General features: G+C 33.2%; 1 protein-coding gene across 4 annotated transcripts in view; it reads left to right on the plus strand.

The window, feature by feature from the left end:
• Nucleotides 1-27,261, plus strand: part of LOC126892724 (probable multidrug resistance-associated protein lethal(2)03659) — a 117,936-nt gene extending 90,675 nt beyond the window's left edge. For all 4 annotated transcript variants that reach the window (XM_050662363.1, XM_050662362.1, XM_050662361.1 and 1 more), the window contains 5 exons: nucleotides 1,959-2,373; nucleotides 11,684-11,834; nucleotides 12,564-12,794; nucleotides 13,019-13,530; nucleotides 26,646-27,261. In XM_050662363.1, the coding sequence (XP_050518320.1) occupies nucleotides 1,959-2,373; nucleotides 11,684-11,834; nucleotides 12,564-12,794; nucleotides 13,019-13,530; nucleotides 26,646-27,113 (1,777 nt within the window). In that variant the 3' untranslated portion in view covers nucleotides 27,114-27,261. The remainder of the gene's footprint in view (nucleotides 1-1,958; nucleotides 2,374-11,683; nucleotides 11,835-12,563; nucleotides 12,795-13,018; nucleotides 13,531-26,645) is intronic.
• The last annotated feature ends 278 nt before the right edge of the window (nucleotides 27,262-27,539 follow it).

Below are 27,539 nucleotides of genomic sequence, written 5' to 3' on the forward strand. Positions count from 1 at the left end.
GAGGCAATTTTAAGTGATTTTTCAGAGCCGATAGACAAGTGTGTTTCCAGTGACTTAAAATCTTATTTTAAAAATAAAGTGTTGTTTTTGTGGCGAAAGGAGTGGTTTCAAACTAATTCCAAGCTAAATAAAATTAAAAATAATGTGTCTCAGTGGCTCCCGTCGTCACGCAATAGACGAGAACAAATTGTGGTTACGCGTTTGTTTACGTCTAGGTCATATAAGATTAACGCACTCTTACCTATTCACAAAGAAAAATCCACCTATATGTGATCAGTGTAACGTCCGATTAACAGTCGAACACTTTTTAACAATATGTAGTAAATATGACCAAGAAAGACAGCGCTACAAGATCCCAAACGCTCTACCACAGGCTCTAGGTCAAAACTGTTCCTGTGACAATAATATAGTTAATTATCTCAGATCCAGAAACATTTTGTACAATCTGTAATTGTTTAATTTTGTTATTTATATTTTGTTCCGTCGCTAATAACCTTTTGGTGGATGCGACATATGTTTCTAATAAAAAAAAAATACTGTAAATTTCATTAAGATCGATTTAATAGATTCTGCAAAATAAATTTTGAAATTCAGCTTTCGCAAAAAAAATTCATTTTTTCAAAATATTATAGCACTAAAAATAAAGCAGATAGCAAGTTGAAATTTTTTATGCATATAGAAGTGTACTGTACCTTTCATTTGAAATTTGCAAAATTAAAATCGATTAACTACCACGGCGTCAGGAATTTTTTTAAATAAACATTAATTATTGGTGCTGCGCGCAGGACAGCGGATAGTTTGCTCTGATTGGGCATTCCAATAACCTTTGATAATAATTGATACATTTTAATTTTTATTACATTTCGATATTAATAAATAAATTTGTTTATTGCAAAATAAAAACACATACTCTATCCTTTGAAATAACACTTTTTTAGCAAAAACTTTCTTTGTTAATATATTTTAACTTGGAGAATAAAAGTTTATTATTTTTAAACATATGCAATTGTTTAAACAATATTTCACAAACAATAATAAAATTAGTTTGATTTTTGTGGAATTAAAATATTAAAATACAACAAAATATAGAGTAAGAAAATAATATATTAGATAAAGATTGGAAGAAATTTTGGTGGAAATCAACTTGTGTGAATCGAACACCGCTGTCCTGCGCGTAGCACCAATAATTAATGTTTATTAAAAAAAATCCTGACGCCGTGGTGGTTCATCGATTTTAATTTTGCAAATTGCAAATGAAAGTTACAGTACACTTCTCTATGTAAAAAAAATTTCAACTTGCAATCTACTTTATTTTCAGTCCTGTAACATTTTGAAAAAATGAATTTTTTTTGCGAAAGCTGGATTGCAAAATTCATTTTGTAAAATCTATAGAACCGATCTTAATGAAATTTACAGTATTATTTTACTGTATTATAAAGTTTTTCTTGGTGCAATATGAAGGTCCTAAGTGTAGCGTACAAGGTTGAAAAACGTAAAATGCGAATACTTGTTTTTGAATGGTTTTTTCGCAATTATTGCTATTTTGCAACAAGGGTTTTTAAATTTTTAACCAATTCCTTATTGTAGGAAATTTAATCACGCAACTTTTATGTCAATACAACTTTTTTCGGAAATGAATATTTTTAAAGTTATAATCAAAAAACCAAGAAAAAAATCGAATTTTTCCTTAATGTTTTGACATTTTGATTATTTAAATAATGTTCCGGACCTTTTTGAGAGGGAGGATAACTCAAATATTATTACTTGAATTATTTTCAAGCAATTTCTGCAAAAAAATTTGAGTCACCTCTCAACGTCCATCTCAAAACAGATGGGCCCTGGACTAATAATAAATGTATCGCGTTCCAAATTCTCACTCGATTAAACGCTTTCTTCAAATCTACAAAATCTACCCGAATCACTAATTCATTAAAATGCCTATTCTTTTTCGTTTATAGGGTCAATATTCAACAATGGAAATCTTCACAAAACATACTAAACTCAACAGACACTGGGGTTGTAGTAGAAAATGTTACCGCACCGTTAAATTTGACCACTCCTCCTCAATCGACCGACAATACAGGTTTTGCTGATTGGTGGCTAACCCCAGTTTTTGTGAGTGAAAACACTTCATTCTACTTCATTGGTTTAAACATGGTGATGGTAATTATTATGAATATCAGGTCGTCTTCGTTTTATGCGTGGGCTATAACAGCATCAACAAAAATGCACAATATGATGTTTGAGAACATAGTTTACAGCCCAATGAGGTTTTTCAATATAAATCCTTCTGGAAGAATTCTGAATAGGTTTTCCAAAGACATCGGTGCTTTAGATGAAGTTTTACCAATGACTATCATGGATACTCTTGGAGTAAGTATAAAAATCTTGATTATCTCTATATAGACTAAGAGCCGCTATAGGTGAAATTTCTTAATCATTTTAGGCACGATGGGACCCTATAACTTAAATAGTAGAACCTAAAAGAAAACGTTTGAACACTGTGCCGTCACTTTTCAGTGGCACATGCGTCGACAGTGGCGCATCAAACTTTCCACTTATGGACGGGATACATAAATTAAAAAATACCCTCCCTCATTACCAGAATTCAATTATTTTCATTTCTTTAAGTTCTAAGTGATTAAGACATAAGATTCATCGTAATTTTAACCCACCACCCCTTTTTCCTGCCCCCACCATCAAGAACTTTATTTTTCGATTTTATTTTTTTTTGGTGGGATGCAATCAATTTTAAAATTTCAAAAAATTCACGCGCATATTTAAGGCTTTTATAAAACACGTGTATTTTTATAGACCTGTAAGTTGAGTGTACATAATCTCAAAAAAAATTTTTTTTTGGAAAAAAGTATAGACCTTTTTTTGGGAATAGCTGCAGATCTAATTTTTTCTTAGTCTTGTGTATTTGATCAAACACTATATTTCTAATTTTTTTCAGATTTTTCTGTAACGCTGGTCACCTTCAAAAATCAAAAAAACTGTTTTTAAGGGGGTTTTGGGAGGTTTGAACGTGTTTATCTCATTTTTAAATATTCTAAAGGACTCAGTTACTTCAAGTTACATATAACCTATAAAACCGAAATTTATTTGATATATTATAAAGTCTATAAAATAGGAAACATCCCCAAAAACCCCCCAAAAACCGGTTTTTCGGATTTTTGACGGGGCGAGCCTTACGGAAAAATCTAAAAAAAATCAGAAATATAGTGTTTGATAAAACACACAAGATTAAGAAAAAATTAGACCTGCAGCTATTCCCCAAAAAATGTTATACGCTTTTTTGGAAAAAATTTTTCTTTTATTTTTTTGAGGTTATGTACACTCTACCTACGGGTCTATAAAAATAGACATGTTTTATAAAAGCCTCAGCTATGCGTGTGAATTTTTTGAAATTTTAAAATTGATTGCATCCCACAAAAAAAAAATAAAAACGAAAAATGAAGTTTTTGATCGTGGGGGCAGGGGGAAGGAGGTGGTAGGTTAAAATTATGCTAAATCTTATGTGTTAGTCACAAAGCACTTAAAAATAGAAACAATTTAATTCTGTTAGTAAGGGAGGGTAACTTTTAATTTATTTATCCTGTCCATAAGTGGAAAGTTTGATGCGCCACTGTCGACGCATGTGCCACTGAAAAGTGACGTCACAGTGTTTAAACGTTTTCTTTTAGGTTCTACTATTTAAGTTATAGGGTCCCATCGTGCCTAAAATTATTAAGAAATTTCACCTATAGCGGCTCTTAGTCTAATACAGGTATTAGACAAAGCCGAAAAATTCTGTTATTTAAACTATGCTAAAGCGATTTTTATCATTTTGGACTTAATGATATTTCCTACAAAAATTAGTTTCAGTGTTATTTCTTCTTCTTTATGTGTCTATCCGTGACGAATGTTGGCGATAATCACGGCCATCTTCACTTTATCTGCAGCAACGCGGAAAAGTTGCACATATGTTCTGTTGAACCAGGTTCTGAGGTTCTCTAACCAGGATGTTCTTCTTCTTCTCCTGGACTCCGATTTCCAAATATTTTTCCTTGCAGGATGGCTTGTAGGAGGGCATATCTGGATTCATTTGGCATAATGTGTCCAAAGCATTCCAACTTTCGAGATATGATGGAGGTTATTACCTCTCGGTTCTCCTTATTCTTCTAAGGACCTCCACATTTGGGACCCGATCAGTCCATGGGATTTTAAATATTCTCCGATATAACCACATCTCAAATGCTGCCAATTTTCGACCCATATCTTTGTTCAAGATCCATGATTCAACACCATAAAAAAGGATAGAGAAGACGTGTAGCATCTCAGTATTCTTACTTTTATATCAAGAGAAAGGTTGCGGCTCTTGAAAAAGGCCCCCATGCGGTTAAAGGCCGATCTAGCTTTCCCAATGTGATCTCTTATTTCTTGGCTGTTGGTCAATTCTTCATTTATTATGGTGCCGAGGTAGTTGTAGTGCCTCACTCTTTCTACAGGAGTTTGGTTGTTGTACAATTGACCTTCTGTTATCTTTGTTTTGCTAATGATCATAAGCTTTGTCTTCTTTTCGTTTATATTGTGTCCATATTGTTGACCGTAATAAGTGATTTTGTTCATGAGGAGTACTTGTAGGTCTTCTAGGTTGTCGGCAAATACTATGGTGTCATCTGCGTACCTGATATCATTTAGCCGGTACTCACTTAGTAAAATACCTTTTTCAGTTTTGTGCAAAGCTTCGATAAATATTCCTTTAGAATCTCTTTCTCTTTTTTCGTTTCCCCATTACTGAAGATCGTGATTCCTTCCAATATTCCTAATAATGTTTCTCCATTGGTCTCTATCTTCAGCTGCTCTAAGAGCTTCGCAGAATGAGTTTCCAGCTGAATTTTTTATTTGGTCGGGCCATCTAGTTGGTGATCGTCCTCTTGATATTCTCTCCGGAACGTTTCCAGAAACAATTAATCTCTCCAAACTGTCGTCACCTCTGCGAACCACGTGACCAAAAAATTGCAGTACTTCTTGCAGACATATTGTGGACAGCCTTTTTATAATCTTAAGTTGGTTTACAATGGAAATGTTTGTCCTATGAGCTGTCCAAGGTATGCGCAGCATTCTTCTCCAGCACCACATCTCAAAGGCATCAATTTTTTGGCGCTCGCATGCGCGAAGAGTCCAAGTCTCTGCTCCGTATAGAAATATTGAGAACACAAGGGCATTCACCAGTCTCATCTTGCTATTTTGAGAGATAGATCTGTCTTTCCAAACTTTAGATAGGCGACTCATCGCATTTTTTGCCATACCAATACGTCTCCGAACTTCTGCTTCACGGTTACCATCTTTAGTTATACTAGACCCGAGATAGACAAAGGTGTTTACTATCTGGTATTCTTGTAACATGTTAGTCAGTTGAATAGTGTCGAATCTGTCGACCACCATTATTTTTGTCTTAGATTTATTGATTTTTAGACCTTTAGAACTTTATTGCTTTCATACTCAACTCTTCGCAGGAGATCAAACATTTCTTGCACATTTGCTGCTATAAGTGTAGTGTCATCAGCAAATCTTAAATTGGAGATTTTCGTACCAGCTACTGTTATTCCACCGGTCCATCCTTCTAAAACCATCCTCATGACATGCTCACCATAAATGTTAAATAAGTCAGGTGACAACAGGCATCCTTGTCTAACACCTCTCTCGGTCTTGAATTGGTTTGAGAACTTATGATCTAGTTGTACTGTCGCTATGTTGGACTGGTACAGATTTTTAATAAGTGTCACAGGTGCATTGATGCGCCCATTTCTATTAAAATTGACCACATATTTATCCAGCTTACACAATCAAATGCCTTTTGGTAGTCAACGAAGCATATAATCATAGGTACTTGAAATTCTCTAGACTTTTCAATGAGTTGTCTCAGGTTCAGGATTTGTTCCCTTGTACATTTACCCTTTACAAACCCCGCTTGTTCCTGAGGTACTTGGTAATGTAGATATGTTTTTAATCTGTTTTTGATGATGTGTAACAAGATTTTACTCTCATGTGTTATTAGTGACAGTGTGCGGTAGTTTTCACATCTAGTAGCAGTTCATTTTTTGTGTAGCGGGATATAAATTGAGGTACACCAATCAGATGGCCATTTTCCTGAATTCCAAACAGCGACACAGATAGAATGGATGATATGTAATCCTTTGTCACCTAGTAACTGTAGTATTTCACATGGTATTGAATCAATACCTAGGGATTTATTTCTCTTTAGTGATTTAATTGCATCTTTGACTTGAGCGAGTAAGACAGTAGGTTTTCTATTGTAGTCAGAGGGCCCCTGATTTTCTGCTGATACCTCGTTGTTTTTATACAGGGTGTCCCAAAAAGATTGGTCATAAATTATACCACACATTCTGGGGTTAAAAATAGTTCGATTGAACCTAACTTACCTTAGCACAAATGTTCTCATAAAAACAGTTACAGCCCTTTGAAGTTACAAAATGAAAATCGATTTTTTTTAATCGAAAACTGTTAGAGATTTTTTATTGAAAATGGACAAGTATCATTCTTATGGCAGGAAAATCTTAAAACAAAATTATAGTGAAATTTGTCCACCCCATAAAAAATTATGGGGATTTTGTTCCCTTAAACCCCCCCAAACTTTTGTGTACGTTCCAAGTAATTCATTATTGTGGTACCATTAGTTAAACACAACGTTTTTAAAACTTTTTGCTTCTTAGTATTTTTTCGATAAGCCAGTTTTTATTGAGATGCGGCTTCTTTTTCAAAATATTTACGTAATAATTTTATGGGGGTTTTGTTCCTTTAAACCCCCCAAATGTTTGTGTACGTTCCAATTAAACTATGTTTGTGGTACCATTAGTTAAACACAGTGTTTTTAAAACTTTTGCCTCTTAGTCTTTTTTTCATAATAGTGTAGGAAACAAAGGTTGAACCTTGCAAAATGGACACAAGTCCGGTTTAATTTTTTTTCTGGTATATCAAGGGGTGCTTATTATAAGACTAACTTTTTCTGAAAAAATTTCGCCCCGGAACCTCCCTTTTCACCCTTTTAAAGGGGGTAATTTGTGGTTATTGCGGAACGTAGCCCTTCCTGTCACTTTTACAAAAAAATTTTTTTATAGAAATATGAAGAGGACTATATTTTCTACGATTTATTTCCAACACCATCTCTCTATCATCCACCGTTTAGCGGGGGTGGCGCCCTAAAATTGACAAGTTTTTAAAAAAGATGTTTTAAAAAAAAATATATTTTTCCCTAACTGTAAAGAAAATTAAGAAGAAATCCTGCGGAAATTATTCACAAATAATTGATTGATTTTTTGGTATAGGTTTCACTTAAGGGTAATTGCCCTTTTTTTAATTACAGGGTGTTACATTTTAAAAAACTTCTTTTTATACCGTCTGAACCGTTTATGCTAGAGTAAAAAGACTTTCAGCGATTACCCATATACTGGTGCTATTTACAAATTTGTATAATGCACCCCCATTTTTTCCCCGGAACCACCCCAAAAAAAAGAAGAATTAACAAACAAATTGATTTTCTTGGAATCCTTCACACACAATGCCCTTTATTAATATGCTTCGTATATCATTTTGTGCACGTTATTATTACCCATGCATGAACACCAAAAGCAATTTCCTAGTGCAACCCCTGTAGCAAAAAAAAAATAAATAAAATGGGGGGTTGAAAATTTTTTTTTGTTTTTTGCTTTTTGATCCATATGGGCATATGCTTCATCAATAGTGCTTTTCAAAAATATATATGGTTATTGCAACATCTCTGCGAAAACCACCCCTATCCTTGAAAATATACTGCAGAAACTACCCCTATCCCTTGGCGAGCATGTTTTTACGATTTTCTCATTACCTATGTATTCTTTTTAAACAAAACTTATACAAGGTTAAAGACCACTATTTACTCTAAAAATTATGTCGTATTCATTTTTTCGTATAAGCAACCGTTACGGCACAGTGGCGCCGTAAACCTCATATATGCTTTGGCGGGCTCCACTTTTTGTTTTTTTTTTCGTCATCTGTTCGTTTTATTGATAAAGTACTTATGCAAAATAAAACAACACAGTGTAACCTACAAATTATGACTCATGCACATCTTACATTCTTTGCTCCCCAAAGCCACAGTGGTGGCCCAAAATAAATTTTTGCATATTTTCGCCACCTACATGCATTTTATTGCATTAGTGCTACCTTAACAGCACAATATTTATCCTTAGGTGGTCGCTACGCAGTGGCGGATTCAGGGAGGGGTGATGGGGTTGATCACCTCCCCCCCTCTCAAACCAAGTGATATTATATTCAAAGATTATAAAAATATTCATTTATTTTTATAGAAATTTAACCAATTGGCACCCCCCTCTTAACGATGCTGGATTCGCCACTGTCGCCAAAGCATAAAAAGTCATCCTTATAAAAATAATATTAATATAATATAAGTATTTCTATAAAAATAAATGAATATTTTTATAATCTTCAAATATAATATCACTTGGTTTGAGAGGGGTGGGGGGTGATCGCCCCCATCACCCCTCCCTGGATCCGCCACTGCTTAGCGACCACTTAGGGGTGAATATTGTGCTATTTATTAAGGTAGCATTAACGCAATAACATGCGTGTAGGTGGCGAAAATATGAAAAAATTTATTTTGGGCCACCACTGTAGCTTTGGGGAGCAAAGAATGTAAAATATGCATAGGTCATGATTTGTAGGTTACACTGTGTTGTTTTATTTTACATAAGTACTTTATCAATAAAACAAACAGATGACGAAAAAAAGCTCGTCAAAGCATATATGAGGTTTACGGCGCCACTGTGCCGTAACGGTTGCTTAAACGAAAAAAATGAATAGGACCTAATTTTTAGAGTAAATTGTGGTCTTTAATCTTGTATAAGTTTTGTTAAAAAAAAAATGAATAGGTAATGAGAAAATCGTAAAAACTTGCTGGATAAGGTATAGGGGTAGTTTCTGCAGTATATTTTCAAGGATAGGAGTGGTTTGCGCAGGGATGTTGCAATAACCATATATATTTTTGAAAAGCACTATTGATGAAGCATATGCCCATATGGATCAAAAAGCAAAAAACAAAAAAAAAAAATTTCAACCCCCCATTTTATTTATTGTTTTTGGCTACAGGGGTTGCACTAGGAAATCGCTTTTAGTGTCCATGTATGGGTAATAATAACTTGCACAAAATGATATATGAAGCATATTAATGAAGGGCATTGTGTGTGAAGGATTCCAAGAAAATCACTTTATTTATTAATTCTTCTTTTTTTTTGGGTGGTTCCGGGGAAAATTGGGGGTGCATTATACAAATTTGTAAATAGCACCAGTACGTGGGTAATCGCTGAGTCTTTTTACTCTAGCATAAACGGTTCAGATGGTATAAAAAGGGGTTTTTTAAAACGTAACACCCTGTAATTAAAAAAAGTGCAATTACCCTTAAGTGAAACCTATACCAGAAAATCAATCATCTATTTGTGAATAATTTCCGCAGCATTTCTTTTTAATTTCCGTTACAGTTAGGGAAAAATATATATTTTTTTAAACATCTTTTTTAAAAACTTGTCAACTTTGGGGCGCCACCCTTGCTAAACGGTGGATGATAGAGAGATGCTGTTGGAAATAAATCGTAGAAAATATAGTCCTCTTCATATTTCTATAAAAGAAATTTTTTGTAAAAGGTACAGGAAGGGCTACGTTCTGCAAAACCCATAAATTACCCCCTTTACAGGGGTGAAAAGGGGGGTTCCGAGGCGAAATTTTTTCAGAAAAAGTTAGTCTTATAATAAGCACCAATTGATATGCCAGAAAAAAAATAAAACCGGACTTGTGTCCATTTTGCAAGGTTCAACCTCTGTTTCCTACACTCTAAGTCACCTTTTGTCGAGATGTAGCTTCTTTTTCCAAATATACCTAAAAATGTAAATTATAAATAAATTTTCAGATTATTAACAGGTCTCTACACATCGTACTTAACCATATACAAATATGTGGTGGATTCGAAAAATATTCAAAATATCTCGATAAACACTGGCTTATCGAAAAAGTACTAGGAGGAAAAAAAGTTTTAAAAATAATGTGTTTAACTAATGGTGCCACAATAATAATTTAATTGGAACGTACACAAAAGTTTGGGGGGGGGGGGGTTTAAGAGAACAAAACCCACATAAAATTTTTATGGGGTGCACAAATTTCACTTGAATTTTTTTTAAGATGTTGCTGCCATAAGAATGCCACGTGTCCATTTACAATTAAAAATCTCTGAGAGTTTTCGATCTATGAAAAAATATCGATTTTCATTTTGTAACTTCAAAGGGCTGTAACTTTTTTTGTGTGCACTATTTATATAGGTAAGTGAGGTTCAATCAACCTATTTTTGACCCCAGAATGTGTGGTATAATTTATGACCAATCTTTTCGGGACACCCTGTATAGCTCGCCACAGTAGTTGCGCCATGTTTCCAATATTTCTTCAGTATCGGTCTTTACATTACCTTCCTTATCTATTACAGCCCACGTTTGAGGTTTAAATTCTGTGGTAAGCAGTTTGATATTCTAGAATAAATCCCTCGGTTCATTTCGACAGCCATGTTCCTCTATCTCTCTGCATATTTAAGATATGTAATCAGCTTGGTCTTTGAGGCACTGTTTTCTGATTTCTTTCGATAACGCTCTGTGTTCATCGTGTGTTGAGATTCCTTTAGAGTAGAAATTGGAAATTAGAGGGGAAAAATGCAGCCTTGCCTCACTCAACGCACGATTTTCACATATTCGGCGTGTTCACCGTCAACTCTGAGGTTTGCAGTCTAATTCCAATAAAACTTTCTAATTATTTTTAGATCTGGGTTGTTAATTCCTGCTTCTTTTAGTATTTGCATCATCTTAACGTGCTATTTGTACTCGAACAAATGCTTTCTCGTAATCAACCAGACATGAGTATACGTGGCAATTGACGTCTCTGGATTTCTGGAATAAGACTTGAATTGACAACAAAGTGTCTCTCGTGTTATTAACCTTTAACTACACGCGCTGGCGTATTTTGTACGCCAGATATAAGAATTCTACTGCAAATATATTTAAAAATTTAATTTTTGACCTTATTTATCTTTCTAACCTATCACTGGAATGTGCTTTACAATTGGGTTTTAGTTTCGTTATAATCGGCTTTCTGGGAAGATCGTAATTTACAGTTTAGTATTTGTTGTTTCCGGTGGTGGACAATATATGCCACGATTATATTAATATAAGTAGTAATATAAGTTCATATTTCGATTGTTTTTTAGTCATTATGGCACAAAATATATTTTTCTTTTTAAATAATACTTTTTCTCCTGTAAAAAATCACATTTCAAAAAATTTTTTATTAGTAATTTTATATATCATGGAATCCAGTTATTCCATGATTCCAGTTATAAATTCCAATTGGCTTACTGAGAAGGAACTCCAAGTTTTCACTGATGCTAAATAAGGTTTATAACAAACAACTAAGTGTATTTTGTTAAAAATAAATAAACAAATCTGCTGTTTTTAAGTGTATTTTCTTGTGGCGTATAAAGTACGCCACGCTTGTAGTTATGTTATAACTTGATGCGCGGGTAGTTAAAGGTTAATCTCTTAATTATAGAATAATTGATGTTGTTAGTATATCCATTACCTATTTTTAGATTGGCCTTGAGGTTGTTGCGATATGTTTCGTACTAGGTAGTTTAACCTACTGGATAATGATACCTACTATCCTTATAGGGATACTGTTCTATGTAATGAAGGTCGTATTTTTAGAAACTAGTCGAGATGTTAAGAGAGTGGAATCAGTAAGTAAGTATAAAAACAAGGTAAAAGTATAATAGAGTTAGTTTAGGTTAAAGTCTAGAGTCCACCTCAGGTATCACAATCAGTCTCGCGAAAAGGTAGGATTTAGAAAAGGGTATAGCAGTATCTATAGATTATAATATAAGAGTCATACGAAGTGTTTTACAAGTCATACGAAGACTAATCTAAAATCAAATGAATACGATATAACATTCTGGAGAGCTATGGTAGATTACAGGAAGGCATTTGACTATAGAAATTTGGGTAATCCTTAATGTCTTTTAAGAACATACATGACAATACAACATTACAAGTAAAAACGGAAGAAAAAAATGATAAAACTACAGAGAGAGGTTAGACAAGGAGATTCTATTCCATATAAGCTATTTTCTTTAGCTCTAGAAGATAACATGTTTCGAACTTTAGAATGAACAAATAAAGAAGTGACGATAGACGGCGAAAACCCGAATCATCACGGATTTGACGATGATGCTACGTTAATAGCAAAAGACGGAAACTTTTGAGTTGTACATATACTTAGGACAAAAATGCGAACTACCAAATCTAAAGGCTGATTTGATAAATGAAAAATGTACCTTAGCATGGGCACATTTGCAAGATTACAAACACTTTCGATCAGTAACTTACTCAGGAAGCTAGAGTTCAATATTGTGTTCCTAAGAAATATCGTATTTGGTTGGTATATTCATTCTTTAATGTATAATTCCTTTTTAGACCGAAGTCCTATCTATACTCATCTAACAGCTACACTTCAAGGATTGACTACTATAAGAGCATTCAAAGCTGAAGGAATACTCAAAAATGAGTTTGATAGTTATCAAAATAATCATAGCGCAGCATTTTTCATGTATCTTGCATCCACTAGGACCTTTGGTTTCTGGCTGGACTTTATATGTGTAATATACACTGCCTTAGTACTATTGTCATTGATTTTCATTGAAAGTGGTAAGTAAGTAAATAAAAACATTAAAATACATTAGTATTTAATTTTTTAACCCATTTTCGCCCCTAGTTTGCGTTAATATTTTTGTTTCAAATTTCCGTTAATATTTTTGTTTAACAAACATCATTTTATGTTTTTAAATATTTTTTAATAACTCGAAACCAACTGGATCAATTATTTCATCACTAATTATCACTAATTCTGACTTTTAATTTATGTGTTTTAGAAACATTTGGAGGAAATATGGGTCTTGCCCTCACGCAAACCTTAGCTCTGACGGGAATGTTTCAGTGGGGGATGCGACAATGGTCTGAACTAGAAAACCAAATGACCTCAGTGGAAAGGGTCCAAGAATACGCTGACTTAAAACACGAAGATGATAATTATACTGTAGAAATAGATGAAACATGGCCAGAAAAAGGCAAAATAGAATTTAAAAATTTGTCTCTTCAGTATTCACCAAATGATCCTCCAGTTCTTAAGAATCTCAGTTTTGTTATCAAACCTTCGGAGAAGGTGGGTATAGTGGGAAGAACCGGTGCAGGAAAGTCTTCATTAATTCAAGCTGTTTTCCGGTTGACTCATATTGATGGTAGTATACTTATTGACGATATAGATACAAAGTCTGTTGCTTTGAAAAAGCTCAGATCTAAAATTTCCATTATTCCTCAAGAACCAGTACTCTTCTCTGGAACATTGAGAAACAATTTGGATCCTTTCGATGAATACAGTGATGAAGTAAGTAAATAATAGGTTAGAAAAAATACTCAATGGTTAGATAGTAGGCTATTGATTATATTCAAAATAAGATAGCTAAAAGGAACTACAACGTTAACGGGGTTTTATTATTTCATATGGTCAATAGACATCTATATATGAAAAAACCGCGGAGTGCTACCATTTAAAGGGGTGCGTTTTTGAGAAATGGGTGAATTAGTCCCTGGGCACAGGTTACATTAGGGTGAGTTCTATGCACTTTTGGTACAAACATATCTACATAAAAATTGTTCCTAGTTAAATTTCGTATCTAAATATCACTTTTTAAAGTCAATGATACTTTTTTTACAAAAATATATTCAAAAGCAAAAACAAAAAGAAACCCAAAAGAAAGAAATTTTGTTTTTTATCCCATAACTTTTGTCCACGAGGATATAGGTAGGTATAGACATTGCTCTACAGAAAAAAACCTACGTATTTCTTCTTTAAAATGTTGTTTAGTTGAGGTAATTAGGATTTATAGTTTTCGAAATATGATTTTTCAAACTTCGCCATTCACAGCAATTTTGGGCAATTTTCCTTGTTATTTCGCAAATATTGTTCTGTAACTTTTTTGTACGTAACTTTAGGTATATGCAATGGTACACGTAATAGGAATAGAAATCAATTACCTTTAAAATGGCCTACTGTATAACGTTGTACGACTTTTTTTTAAAGATATTATGGTTTTCAAAGTTTTATACTTTTTTAGAAGGATGGGTCGGTGGAGTAACAGTATCTGGTAGAAAAATCTCCAATTTAAGATTTGCTGATGACACTACACTTATAGCAGCAAATAAGCAAGAAATGTTTGATCTTCTGCGAAGAGTTGAGTACGAAAGCAATAAAGTTGGTCTGAAAATCAATAAAGCTAAGACAAAAATAATGGTGGTCGACAGATTTGACATTATTCAACTGACTAACATATTACAGGAATACCAGATAGTAAACACCTTTGTCTATCTCGGGTCTAGTATAACTAACGATAGTAACTGTGAAGCAGAAGTTCGGAGACGTATTGGTATGGCAAAAAATGCGATGAGTCGCCTAACTAAACTTTGGAAAGACAGATCTCTCTCTCAAAATATCAAGATGAGACTGGTGAATGCCCTTGTATTCTCAATATTTCTATACGGAGCAGAGACTTGGACTCTTCGCGCATGCGAGCACCAAAAAATTGATGCCTTTGAAATGTGGTGCTGGAGAAGAATGCTGCGCATACCTTGGACAGCTCATAGGACAAATGTTTCCATTCTAAACCAACTCAATGTTAAAAAAAGGCTGTCCACAATATGTCTGCAACGAATTCTGCAATTCTTTGGTCACGTGGTTCGCAGAGGTGACGACACTTTGGAGAGATTAATTGTTTCTGGAAACGTTCCGGGGAGAAGATCAAGAGGACGATCACCAACTAGATGGTCTGACCAAATAAAGCATTCAGCTGGAAACTCATTCTGCGAAGCTCTTAGAGAAGCTGAAGATAGAGACCAATGGAGAAACATTGTTAGGAATATTGGAAGAAATCACGATCCTCAGTAATGGGGAAACGACAGGAGAGAGATACTTTTAACGATTTTTTATAATATAATATAAAAATAAAATATTATTATTATATAACATATTATAATGTATTACATAATATATTATATATAGTATATATAATATAATGTTATATTATATATTATAATATAATACCTAATATAAAAAAATATTACTTTTTACATTATTCACGATTATTTTTGAAATTTCTCAGTATAACTTTTTTTTTTGTACATGAATATACCTACTATATATTGCTCAATAAATAGGGCTTACTTTCTGTTCTTTAAAGTGGTGTATCATCTATATTTAAATATGTAAGGGAAACCGAGTGATTCTTTGATATTTTTTTACTTGTATTATTTAAAATTATTTCTTTTACAAAAATTACATAAACATTAGTCTTGGAAAACATCACTTTAGTTAAAATTATTTAAACGTTGCCATTTAAAAAATTTTCAAAATCAAAGTCCATCTCTTTGTTAGCATTAGCTTCAATATCTTCCTCTGACACCTCAGTTATCTTAGAGTTCCCACAATTAGTACCCATGCACATGCACCCTTTGCAGAATATTGAACAAGTAATTCCTATTTTCCTACAACCGCAGTTTTTTGTACATCCTTTGGTACATTTACATGCTATTTTTTCAAGCAAAGCTTGTGGTGCAGGAGCTTTGACTGTAAATATTGGATTTAATCCATATTTTGAAGTTTGCCCGGCCGAGTCAAGTGGATCCAAAGTATTACCTATAAAAAATAAGATTCAATCATAACACACAATCACATAAAAAAGTTATAATGAGGAATTTAAAAAATAATCCTGAAATCAAAAATCGTTGCTATAGTCGGTTCGCTAAACTCAGACACAACTGGCTAGTGATTTTAGTAAGTAATTTTGCCAATTTGGTAAAATTGGCAAAAAAAAATAATTACTAAATAGTTAATAATTACTAAATAGTTAGTAATAAACAAAAAAATACCTAATAAAATCACTAGCCAGTTGTGTCTGAGTTTAGCGAACCGACTATAGTACTTATTACATTTTGAAAAGGCATATTATCTTATTCAAAAATAATCCCAGAATTTTTTATAATACACCATTTTAAAGTAAACAGAATAAGCTTTCTTTTTTAATATATAATATTGTACCTAAATGTAGAAAAAAAAGTTGTAATGGAAAATTTAAAAAATAATCGTAAAAAATATAAAAATTCATTAAAAGTATAAAGTCTTGACAAAGGTAACCTTTTTAAAAGAAGTCGTACAACATTATACAGTAGAACATTTTAAAGGTAATTGATTTCTATATCTCTTACCTGTACCATTGCGTAATATGTCTAAAGTTACGTAGAAAAAAGTTACGGAACAATATTTGCGAAATAACAAGGAAAATTGCCCAAAATTGCTGTGAGTGGCGAACTTTGAAAAATCATATTTCGAAAACTGTAAATCCTAATTACCTGTACCAAACACCATTTTAAGGACAAAATATGTAGATTTTTTTTCTGTGAAGCAATGCCTATACCTATATCCTTGTGGACAAAAGTTATGGGACAAAAAACAAAATTTCTTTCTTCTGGGTTTCTTTGTGCTTTTTCTTTTGAATATATTTTTGTAAAAAAAAGTATCTTTGACTTTAAAAAGTTATATGTATTTAGATAGGAAATTTAACCAGGAACAATTTTTATGTAGAAGTGTTTGTACCAAAAGTGCATAGAACTCACAATAATGTAACCTGTGCCCAGGGACTAATTCACCCATTCCTCAAAAACGCACCCCTTTAAATGGTAGCACTCCGCGGTTTTTTCATATATAGAGATTCGTTGACCATATGAAATAATAAAACCCCGTTAACGTTGTAGTTCCTTTCTATAGTACATAATCAATTTCCTATAGAGCCAATTACGTAACCTTAAATTTTAAATCTTTTGTTCAAATATATTCTTCTTCCTACTTTTAGTCCAAGTAATGAAGCTTAGAATAGGACAAAACCTCGCAATTTTTACAGAATGGATCGATTTGCTTGAAAATTTGAGAATAAGTAGTGGATAGTCCAAGGATCAAAATCTATATCATGCCGAAAGACGCTTTTACCATGGGGGTGGTGGCAACCACCCCCATGGGTGGCATCCACCCCCCACCATCTAGAAGGTGCAAATTTTTTATTATATTTTAATCACAAAAGTTAGTGAAAACGTTCATTCCAAGTTAAAAACGTTCCATACATTTTTTTGATAAAATTGATAGTTTTCGATTTATTCGCTATCGAATGTGTTAGTTTTATATCGAAAAAATAAATGTGTTTAATAAGTTTTCTGCTAATACCTCCAAAAGTTTTCGTTTTAGTAAAACAACTTTACTTCACAAAAATGTACCTTTTGAGATAATAATGAAAACCGTTTTTTAAATTTTCTTGAAGATCAATAGTAAGCGATCTATACTTTATTATACAGGGTGTCCCGAAAAGATTGGTCATAAATTATAGCACAGATTCTGGGGTTAAAAGTAGGTTGATTGAACCTCACTTACCTATATACAATAGTGTACACAAAAAAAGTTACAGCCCTTTGAAGTTACAAAATGAAAATCGATTTTTTTCATACAGTCGAACCCGCTTATTAGAATACCTCTTATAGGAATATCCCGCTTTAAGGAATAGAAATTTGAGGCCACGAAACGTTTCTACTAGCTTCCAATGATCGGTTATTAGAATATCCCGGTTATACGAATACGTTTGCTTGGCACGAAAGCTATTCCAAAAAGCGGGTTCGACTGTATATCGAAAACTCTCAGAGTTTTTTTTATTGAAAATGGATATGTAGAATTATTATGGCAGCAACATGTTAAAAAAAATTAAAGTGAAATTTGTGCACCCCATTAAAATTTTATGGGGGTTTTGTTCCCTTAAACCCCCCCAACCTTTTGTGTACGTTCCAATTAAATTATTATTGTAGCACCATTAGTTAAACACAATATTTTTAAAACCTTTTGCCTCTCAGTACTTTTTCGATAAGCCAGTGTTTTACGAGATATTTTGAATATTTGTCGAATTCACCACATATTTGTATAAATATGGTTAAGTACGATTATACATAGTTAATTATACCTGTTAATAATCTGAAAATTTATTTATAATTTACATTTTTATGTATATTTTGAAAAAGAAGCTACATCTCGATAAAAGGTGACTTATGAAAAAAAGACTAAGAGGCAAAAGTTTTAAAAGCACTGTGTTTAACTAATGGAACCACAATAATAGTTTAATTGGAACGCACACAAACATTTGGGGGGTTTAAAGGAACGAAACCCCCAAAACATTTTTACGTAAATATATTGAAAAAGAAGCCGCATCTTGATAAAAACTGGCTTATCGAAAAAATACTAGGAGGCAAAAAAGTTTTAAAAACGTTGTGTGTAACTAATGGTACCATTATAATGAATTAATATTGGAACGTACACAAAAGTTTGGGGGGTTTAAGGGAACAAAATCCCCATAAATTTTTTATGGGGTGGACAAATTTCACTATAATTTTGTTTTAAGATGTTCCTGCCATAAGAATGATACATGTTCATTTTCAATGAAAAGTCTCTAATAGTTTTCGATAAATTGGAAAAAATCAATTTTTATTTTGTAACATTAAAGGGCTGTAACTTTTTTTATGAGCACATTTGTACTAAGGTAAGTTAGGTTTAATCGAACTATTTTTCACCCCAGAATGTGTGGTATAATTTATGACCAATCTTTTCGGGACACCCTGTATACTGGCTCTTCTTCGTCAAATGCTAAATATTGTAGTTTCAAATACAAAAGACGGGAAAACTATGAATTTTTCGAGGACAACTTGTTTAAACTAATATCAAGTACTTAAGAATATCTATCTCCAAAAATAAAAAAAGTCTCTAGCTCAAAAATTAAGTGACTTGAAACACATAATGAAAATAATGTCAGTCCCTATTTTCTTCAGCGAAAAAGTGATCGCAAGCAACCCCCTAATCACCACCATAATTAAAATTAGTAATTTACCTTATTTGCATTTTTTATTTGTGTATTATTAATAGGTTTCAGAAGTTTGATAGGCTTAGAATGATTAGTTTAAAAAAAATGGAGTTAATAGCGAATAACGAATTTTTGTAGTTTGGCAAAAAGGCCTTTTCTTCAGAATAGCAAGATTAGCATCAGAGATACGAAAAAATGTTTAAATATGAAATTCTAGTTCATTTAGTTCATTTAGTTCGTTTAGTTCATTTAGTTCATTTAGTTCATTTAGTTCATTTAGTTCATTTAGTTCATTTAGTTAATTCCCAAGAACCTGGTTTGCAAAAATTTTTTCTACGACAAAAATTGAGTGAGCTATTGATAATTAAAACTTAATACCATGCAAAAACCACCCATTCAAAGTCACCCCTTTTTGCGGCTGAGGATTTTAAAAAGATTTAGTATCAATAGGCTTATAGATCTTGTAAAAATCTACAAAACTATTTTTTATCAAACTTTCTAAGATAAAAAATAAAAAAGTTACGGTTAAAAAATCAATATATTTTTTTGAAAAAAAAAAGGAGAAATCCAATTGAAAACATAATAATGTAAGTTAGCAGTGGTTTTAGTCGTTGGCCATAGTAATTCTTATTTATTTATGTATTATTAATAGATTCTAGAAGTTTTACTGGCTTAGGATGATGAGTTTTAAAAAAACTGGAGTTAAAAGCGAATAACGAATTTTTGTAGTTTGGTAAAAATGCCATTTTCTTCAGAATAAAACGATTAGCATCAGAGATACGAAAAAATGTTTCAATATAAAATTGTAGGATATATAATTTCAAAGAACCTGGTTTGAAAAATTTTTTTCTACGGCAAAAAATGAGTGAATCGTAAATGAGTATATCAAAAAACATTGATTGTTTCTATACATAACTAACACTTTCGATAGCGAATAAATCGAAAACATTTATTTTTACCAAACAAATGTATATAGAATTTTTTGCTTACAATGAATGTTTTTATTAACTTTTACGGTCAAAATATAATAAAAAATTTCCACCCTCGAGATGGGGTGGCAACCACCCCCATAGTAAAGCGCCTTTCGGAATCATATAGATTTTGATCCTTGGACTATCCACTACTTATTCTCAAATTTTCAAGCAAATCGGTCCATTCTGTAAACATTGCGAGGTGAAAATCTTCGGTTTCTGGCCTATTTATAAATAGGCTCAATGCCTGGCTTAATTGGGTTTTTAGCGTCAAATGACATTGACTGACCATCTTTTCCTCGGTCGTCCCAATGATCTTCCAATTGGCGATTTGTCTCTTGCTATTCGTACTATTCTATTTGCTGTCATTCTTTCCATGTGTTGATTCCATTCTGTTTTTCTTCTTTTGGTTCACATGTTTATTTCTTCTATACCACATCTCGCTCGTATTTCCTCACTTCTTACTCTGTCTCTTAGAGTTTGGTTTGTTATTTTTTGTAAGACTTTCATTTCTGCTGTTTTCAGCCGTCTTTCTGTTTCGCCGTATCTGCTCTTATTTCCGCTGTGTATGTCATTATCGGTCTTATTGTTGATTTATATATCCTGGTTTTCGTTTCCATTGTGAGGTATTTGTTTCTCCAGATTGTGTTGTTGAGACATCCTGCTGCTCTTTTCGCCATGTTCACTTGTTTTTGGACTTCTTCTTCCACTTTTCCGTAGCTTGACAGTTTTATTTCCATGTATTAAGTTTCCATCACTTGTTTTATTATTTTGTTATTTTTGACCAGCTTACATCGTCTCGGTTACGCTGATATTATTATCGATTTAGTTTCCTCTATTGTTTATATATTATTTGCCGTATTTTTTATTATGTCATCACGTCAATGCTCAATTATTATCCTTGCCGCACTATTAAGTAATCTGTAATATACCTTGGTCACGTCAGACGTCGAAATGACAACCAGTGGGACGAAGAATTGAGCTGTAAGAAGTTGAGGGAAAGAGATAGAGAAAAACCAAGGAGAATAAAGTGCTCTAGAATAAGTGTTACCCGCACCCCCCATGTTAACTCATTTATTTTTAGCATATAATAAAAACGCTTAGACAGGTCGATTTTTAAAATAATCGTAGTATATTATACCATCAACGTTTCGAATTTTACGCGAGCCCTCTTCAGGTGACAGTCATAACTTGGACAGGTCGATTTTTAAAATAATCATAGTATATTATACCATCAACGTTTCGAATTTTACGCGAGCCCCCTTCAGGTGACAGTCATAACTTTGATTTTTTTAAATGAGAAAATACATCATGTGACACCTAATTTAAACGCTTTTGAAATAATGATTACAAAAATGTATAATACTTGGGCAAAATATTTCGGTCAAATGCTTTTTAAATGAATTCATTTTTTTCGAATCCTATAAAATCTAATGAGTATTTTTGAAAAATTTGAACGCCAAATAAAGACTACATTATTAGCGAGGGCCGAAAGGCCCTTAGAATAAACAAAAAGTTTCTTTTGAATGATATATTTGACATTAAAAATCGTTCTAAATTTTCTCTTTGTTTTCACCCCTGTAACTTATTAAAATAAGCTGTATAGAAGTTTTTAGGAACTTTCGGCCTTAGGCATTAATGTAGTCTTTCATTATGCGTTTAAATTTTTCAAAAATACTCATTAGTTTTCTCAGAATTCGAAAACAATAAATGCATTTTAAAAGCATTTGACCGAAATTTTGCCCAGGTATGAAGAATTTTTGTAATCAGTATTTCAAAAGCTTTTAAATGAGGTGTCACATGATGTATTCTCCCATTTAGAAAAATCAAAGTTATGACTGTCACCTGAAGAGGGATTGCGTAGAGTCCCAAACGTTGATGCTATAATATACTATAATTATTTTAAAAATCGACCTGTCCGAGCGCTTCGCTTATATGCTAAAATTAAATCAGTGTTGATATGAGGGGGGGGGACACTGTATGAAAGAGACACGATAGATAGAAATAAGTGGCGAAAAATGGTAGTGATAGCGACTCCTAAAAAGGGAAAAATTGGAAGGAGAAGAATAATATATCTTAGGCTTGGTTTAATGCTCGGCGATTGGTGTTTGAAAAAACCATTTAAGATTTAAAATTTTTTTGATAACATACTTCGACAAGTCTAGTTTCATTGTCGTTAATGACATCTTCTTCAAATTGCCCAACTATTTTGTCTTGACTTTTATGTCTCGTGCTTGCGTTTATGTTGCCTAATAATATTATGCTTCTCTTGATTTTCCAATGTTTGTTATTTCATAAGCCAGATATTTATAACACCTACGTATTTTTATCTCTTGGTAAAGCGTGAATCACATTATAATAGGAGCTATAGAGAAAAACACACTGCAGAAAGATACACTGGCGGAACAAATCATATAACGAAAGGATAGGTCCCCAAATACAAGCATTAATAGAAGAGAGGAGAACATGCAAAGTAATAGAAGGAAACAACAGGATAAACTTAGAGAAATAAGTCAAAAAATATATAAATCTATTAGGACAGACAACCGAAAGCATCTTCTTCTTCTTCTTCTTCTTCTTCGCGCGACTAGGATTACTCTGTTTGTCTGCCTCTTATTATGTTTCAGTTGTTGTTGACTGTACATTGTCTTTCCATCTTTTCGGAGGCCTTCCAACGGGTCTTCTGCTACACGGCTTGTTGTTTTTACAGATGTTCGCTAATCTATCTGGTTCCATTCGGTTTACATTTTCGTTCCAGTTTTTTTCCTTGTTTTTATCCACCTATTAATATTTTGAATTTTGCATCGTTCTCCTTTACTTCTGTTGCTTTGTCTGCCTCTTAATGATATGACCGCTATTGATCTTAATAATTTCATTTCGATATTGTTGATTGTTGTTTCGTCTTTCTTGTATCGGTCCTTGTCTCCGCTGTATATGTTAGGATAGGTCTTACTGTTGTCTTGTATACTTTTATTTTGCTTTCCGTGGTCAGATATTTGTTTCTCCATATGGCTTCTCGGAGGCAACCACTTACTCTTGCCGCTTTTGTTGCTTGTGTTCTGGTCTCTGTTCTTATGTTCTTGTCACTAGTGATCTCTACTCCTAGGTAATTGAATTTCATTACTTGTTCTACAATTTTGCCGTCAATTTCTAACTTCCATCTACGCGGCTCTTTACTTATCACTATACATTTAGTTTTTTCTACTGATATTCTGATATTAAGTTTATTTGCTGTGATATTGAAAGTGTGGAGCTGCCTTTCTAGGTCATCCTCGTTATCAGCAATTAGTACTGCATCATCGGCATAGCATAGTATCGTCATTTTATGCGCTCCCATGTGGTATCTATGTCGTTTTCTTACTTCGTGAATTATTTGATTCATCAACATACTGAATAACAATGGGCTGAGGGAGTCTCCTTGGCGGATTCCTCCTTTTAGTTATATGCGTTCTGTTTCTCCTGTTGACATTATAACTCTGGTCTGATTGTTCTTGTTAATTTCATTATTTAGCTTTATTATCTGGTGGTCTATTTGTTCAGCTTGTAATAAATTTAAGATATCATTTCGCCTCACCCTGTCAAAAGCACTTTTTAAATCTACAAAGCACATGTATGCTGGTTTTCCATATTCAATAGACTTTTCTAGTATTTGCCTGATAATAAAAAATGCATCTATTATGCTGCGGTTCTTCCGGAAGCCTTGTTGTTCATCTGCCATATTCGCCTTGTCCTCGATTTTACCTTTTATGACTGCCGTCAACAATTTTAATGTGCTGTTCATCAGACTAATGCCTCTATAATTTTCAGGATTTTACTAGTCTCCCTTTTTGAGTATCGGTAGCAGGAGACTTTCCTTCCATTCCGCTGGTACTACACCGATATTTATTATATCAACAAATAATTTTAGGAGCCATTTGAGTAGTGTTCCTCGTCCATATTTTAGCATTATTTATCTTATCAGGACCATGTGCTTTTCTATTTTTTATATTTTTTATTCGTTCTTGTAGCTCTTCTTCTGATATTAGTACTCTATCGTGGGTTTCATTAATGTTTATTTCTCCGTTCTCTTCTTCTCCGTCTCCATATAATATCGTGAAATGCTCTGTCCATTGTGTCTCCGTAATGTTATCTATCCGTACAAATTCATTAATTTCTGTTTTTTGTCTCCTTATCATCTTCCACACCTTTTTCTGGGATCCATTCTCACCGAAAGCATAAAAAGGAAAAATCTCTGGCCTCTGGCCCTTCAGGCTGAAGGGCTGGAGATTTTATCTTGGAGTTTCCTTTTTCTGGATAAGATGCCTTCACTACCTACTACTCTGAACATTGACACCATTGTGCATACCTTCTCTTCCCCCATGGATGTTGTTTTGGAATTCATCCATGACTCTGGATAAAATCACCTTCCTCCGATAGGATTATCTAAGAGGAATTTCCCTGCTACCGCTAAACCTAGTTTTTTACTGATTTATTTTATCTTTAATAACACAATACAGTGAACTCTCCTTTGAATGGACAGTAGTCGATCCTCATAAAGTGTCCGTTTAAAGGAGGTGTCCGTTGAAGAAAAAAAAATATGTTAACTTAGAAGTTTTAAAAATAAGTGCATGTATGTATGTATATATAAAAAGAGATACTAGGTTTAATATTACATAACACAAGTTGTGGATGACCACGCAGCATTGTTTATGAAGAATTTTCTTTCTGCATTGTTCTATCAAAATATTATATTGGTACAAAAGAGAGTTGTGATCCTATCATTAGAAGCCTTGCCTCCAATGCCCCTTTCTCCTTTCAGGGTATAAGTTTTCTTGGGTAATGCTCTAATCTCTAAAAAATAATTCAGTCTCATCTGCGTTAATAATAGGTTTAAACTAGAAGGGAAGTTCCCTAGGTTGGCTGTATACCATATAGTTAAAAAACTCTAACAAGAAGTAAAACCACTTCTATGTAAATTGGTATATTTATTAAAATTTAAAATCCCAATGGATTGAATAAAATAAGTCCAATTCAGAACGTTTTCAGACCTATCGGTCCATCATCAGTGAATGTGCATACTTGCTAAATAGCCCCAGAACCAAACAGTGGTTGAATTTAAAATTCGATTTACATTATTTAAAAATAATATTCAACAGGCTAAACGCCGATGTTACAGGATATTGCCTATGGGAACATGGTGAAACCCTACCAAAACCTCAATCAACCATCTTAGGCCAACTTTGACTATAAAGTGACTTTATAGTCAAAGTTGGCCTAAGATGGTTGATTGAGGTTTTGGTAGGGTTTCACCATGTTCCCATAGGCAATATCCTGTAACATCGGCGTTTAGCCTGTTGAATATTATTTTTAAATAATGTAAATCGAATTTTAAATTCAACCACTGTTTGGTTCTGGGGCTATTTAGCAAGTATGCACATTCACTGATGATGGACCGATAGGTCTGAAAACGTTCTGAATTGGACTTATTTTATTCAATCCATTGGGATTTTAAATTTTAATAAATATACCAATTTACATAGAAGTGGTTTTACTTCTTGTTAGAGTTTTTTAATAATAGGTTTGCTCCAACACAACGAAAATCGTCCATGTAACGATCACCGTCCTGCGCAGTGAACAAAATAACCCATGGAACGCACGATATACAGACACAGAATGCATGGAACGTATTATTTTATAGTAACGTGATCGTTACATGATGGTTCTTCGTTGTGTTAAGACAAAACTCAACGCTTATTTCCCTTGCAACTTCTAATGCCTTTTCTTGAATAATTTTACCAGAAACTGGAATATTTTTAGACCGCAGTCCACAAAACCAATCGAAAACAATTATTTATAGGTCTAATGCAGTACAATCGGTTTTCAAAAATTTTCTTTTCGTTTCCAGGTGACCGTTCTCATAAAACTGATTGATTAAATCACTTTTATGTTTCAAAATATCACTGGCTTAAGGTTTTCCAATTCCAAATTTTTCAGCTAACTGTCTAACATTTAACTTATGCTTCTCTTCATAACGAACCACATTGACTTTTTCTTTTAAACTTTAAAAAAATCTTACAGACACAAAATTTATTATGAAATTTAATCCAAAAATATTTTTTTTAAGGGAACACTCATAAAAATACGACATCTATTGCATAAGCTTAATCAGACATTCCGGTTAAAATTCTTAAATCCTTGTTTCAGTTAAAACACAATTAACAATTTCCTGGTATCGCATTTCGTTCACCGACCAACAAAATCATTAAATTTTTATTACTTATGTCGTGTTGATAACGTGAACAGTACCAAATATCATTTCTTGAACATCTGTATTCATTTAAAAAAATAAATGTATTATATACTGAAGATTTATATTGTAAAATATTTGAAAAAACGTTTTAATTTTTTTCATTTACTGTCCGCATTTACACATCATTTACTGTCCGCGTCCGTTGTTAAGAGTGTCCGTCGAAGGGAGTTAAAGGGTACAGGTTCATATATGGCCGAATAATTTTTGTTTTAAAAATCGTCCATATAGAGGAGGTGTCCGGCGAAGAGAGGTGTCCGTTAAGAGAGAGTTTACTGTATTTTATTCATTTCTTTTTTTTTAGATATTATGGAATGCTTTGGAACAAGTAGAACTCAAGAGTGCAGTAGATGACTTGCCAGCCGGTCTGGACAGCAAAATGGCAGAAGGAGGCTCTAACTTCAGTGTAGGTCAAAGGCAGCTGGTCTGCTTAGCGAGAGCAGTTATCAGGAGCAACAAAATACTAGTCTTAGATGAAGCCACAGCCAACGTTGATCCATATACTGACAGTTTAATTCAAAAGGCAATAAGGAAAAACTTTGATAAATGCACAGTATTAACCATAGCTCATAGAATAAACACAATAATGGACTCAGACAAGGTTCTAGTCATGGATGCTGGAAGAGTGGTAGAATTTGATCATCCTCATACACTTCTACAAAATCAAAATGGTGTTTTCTATTCCTTGGTTATGCAGACTGGAAAAGCTACAGCAAGAACATTAATGGCGATTGCAGAAGAAAATAAAACAATAAAAGACAAAACGGAATGATATGAATCTTAATAGTGATTTTTACTCCTATATCTCAATGTTTATATTGGGCAGATGAAACTTTCCAAAGAGATTTTTTGTATTATTTATTTAACATTAAAGAAAGTCTGAAGGAAAATGGAACAATAAAGTTTTCGTTTAAGATATATATTGGTATTGATTATTTACTCCTATACAGGGTGTCCCGGAAAATAGTGCGTTCCTTCAAGGTATGGGCTAAGTGCACCATTTAGAGCAAAAAAGTCTAATAAATTTTTTTTGTTAAGTCAACCGTTTTCAAAAAAATAATTTATTAATTTTAATGCATTTGATTAATGTCCACAGAAAAGCAAATACAGCCGGCAGCGCTGCGTTCCTTCTGTGCTAAAATAATTTTACTGTAACTCAACTATCATGAATCATCGATCATAGGCATAATATACATTG

This window comes from Diabrotica virgifera, chromosome 9, assembly GCF_917563875.1.
Source record: "Diabrotica virgifera virgifera chromosome 9, PGI_DIABVI_V3a".
NCBI classification, from domain to species: domain Eukaryota; kingdom Metazoa; phylum Arthropoda; class Insecta; order Coleoptera; family Chrysomelidae; genus Diabrotica; species Diabrotica virgifera.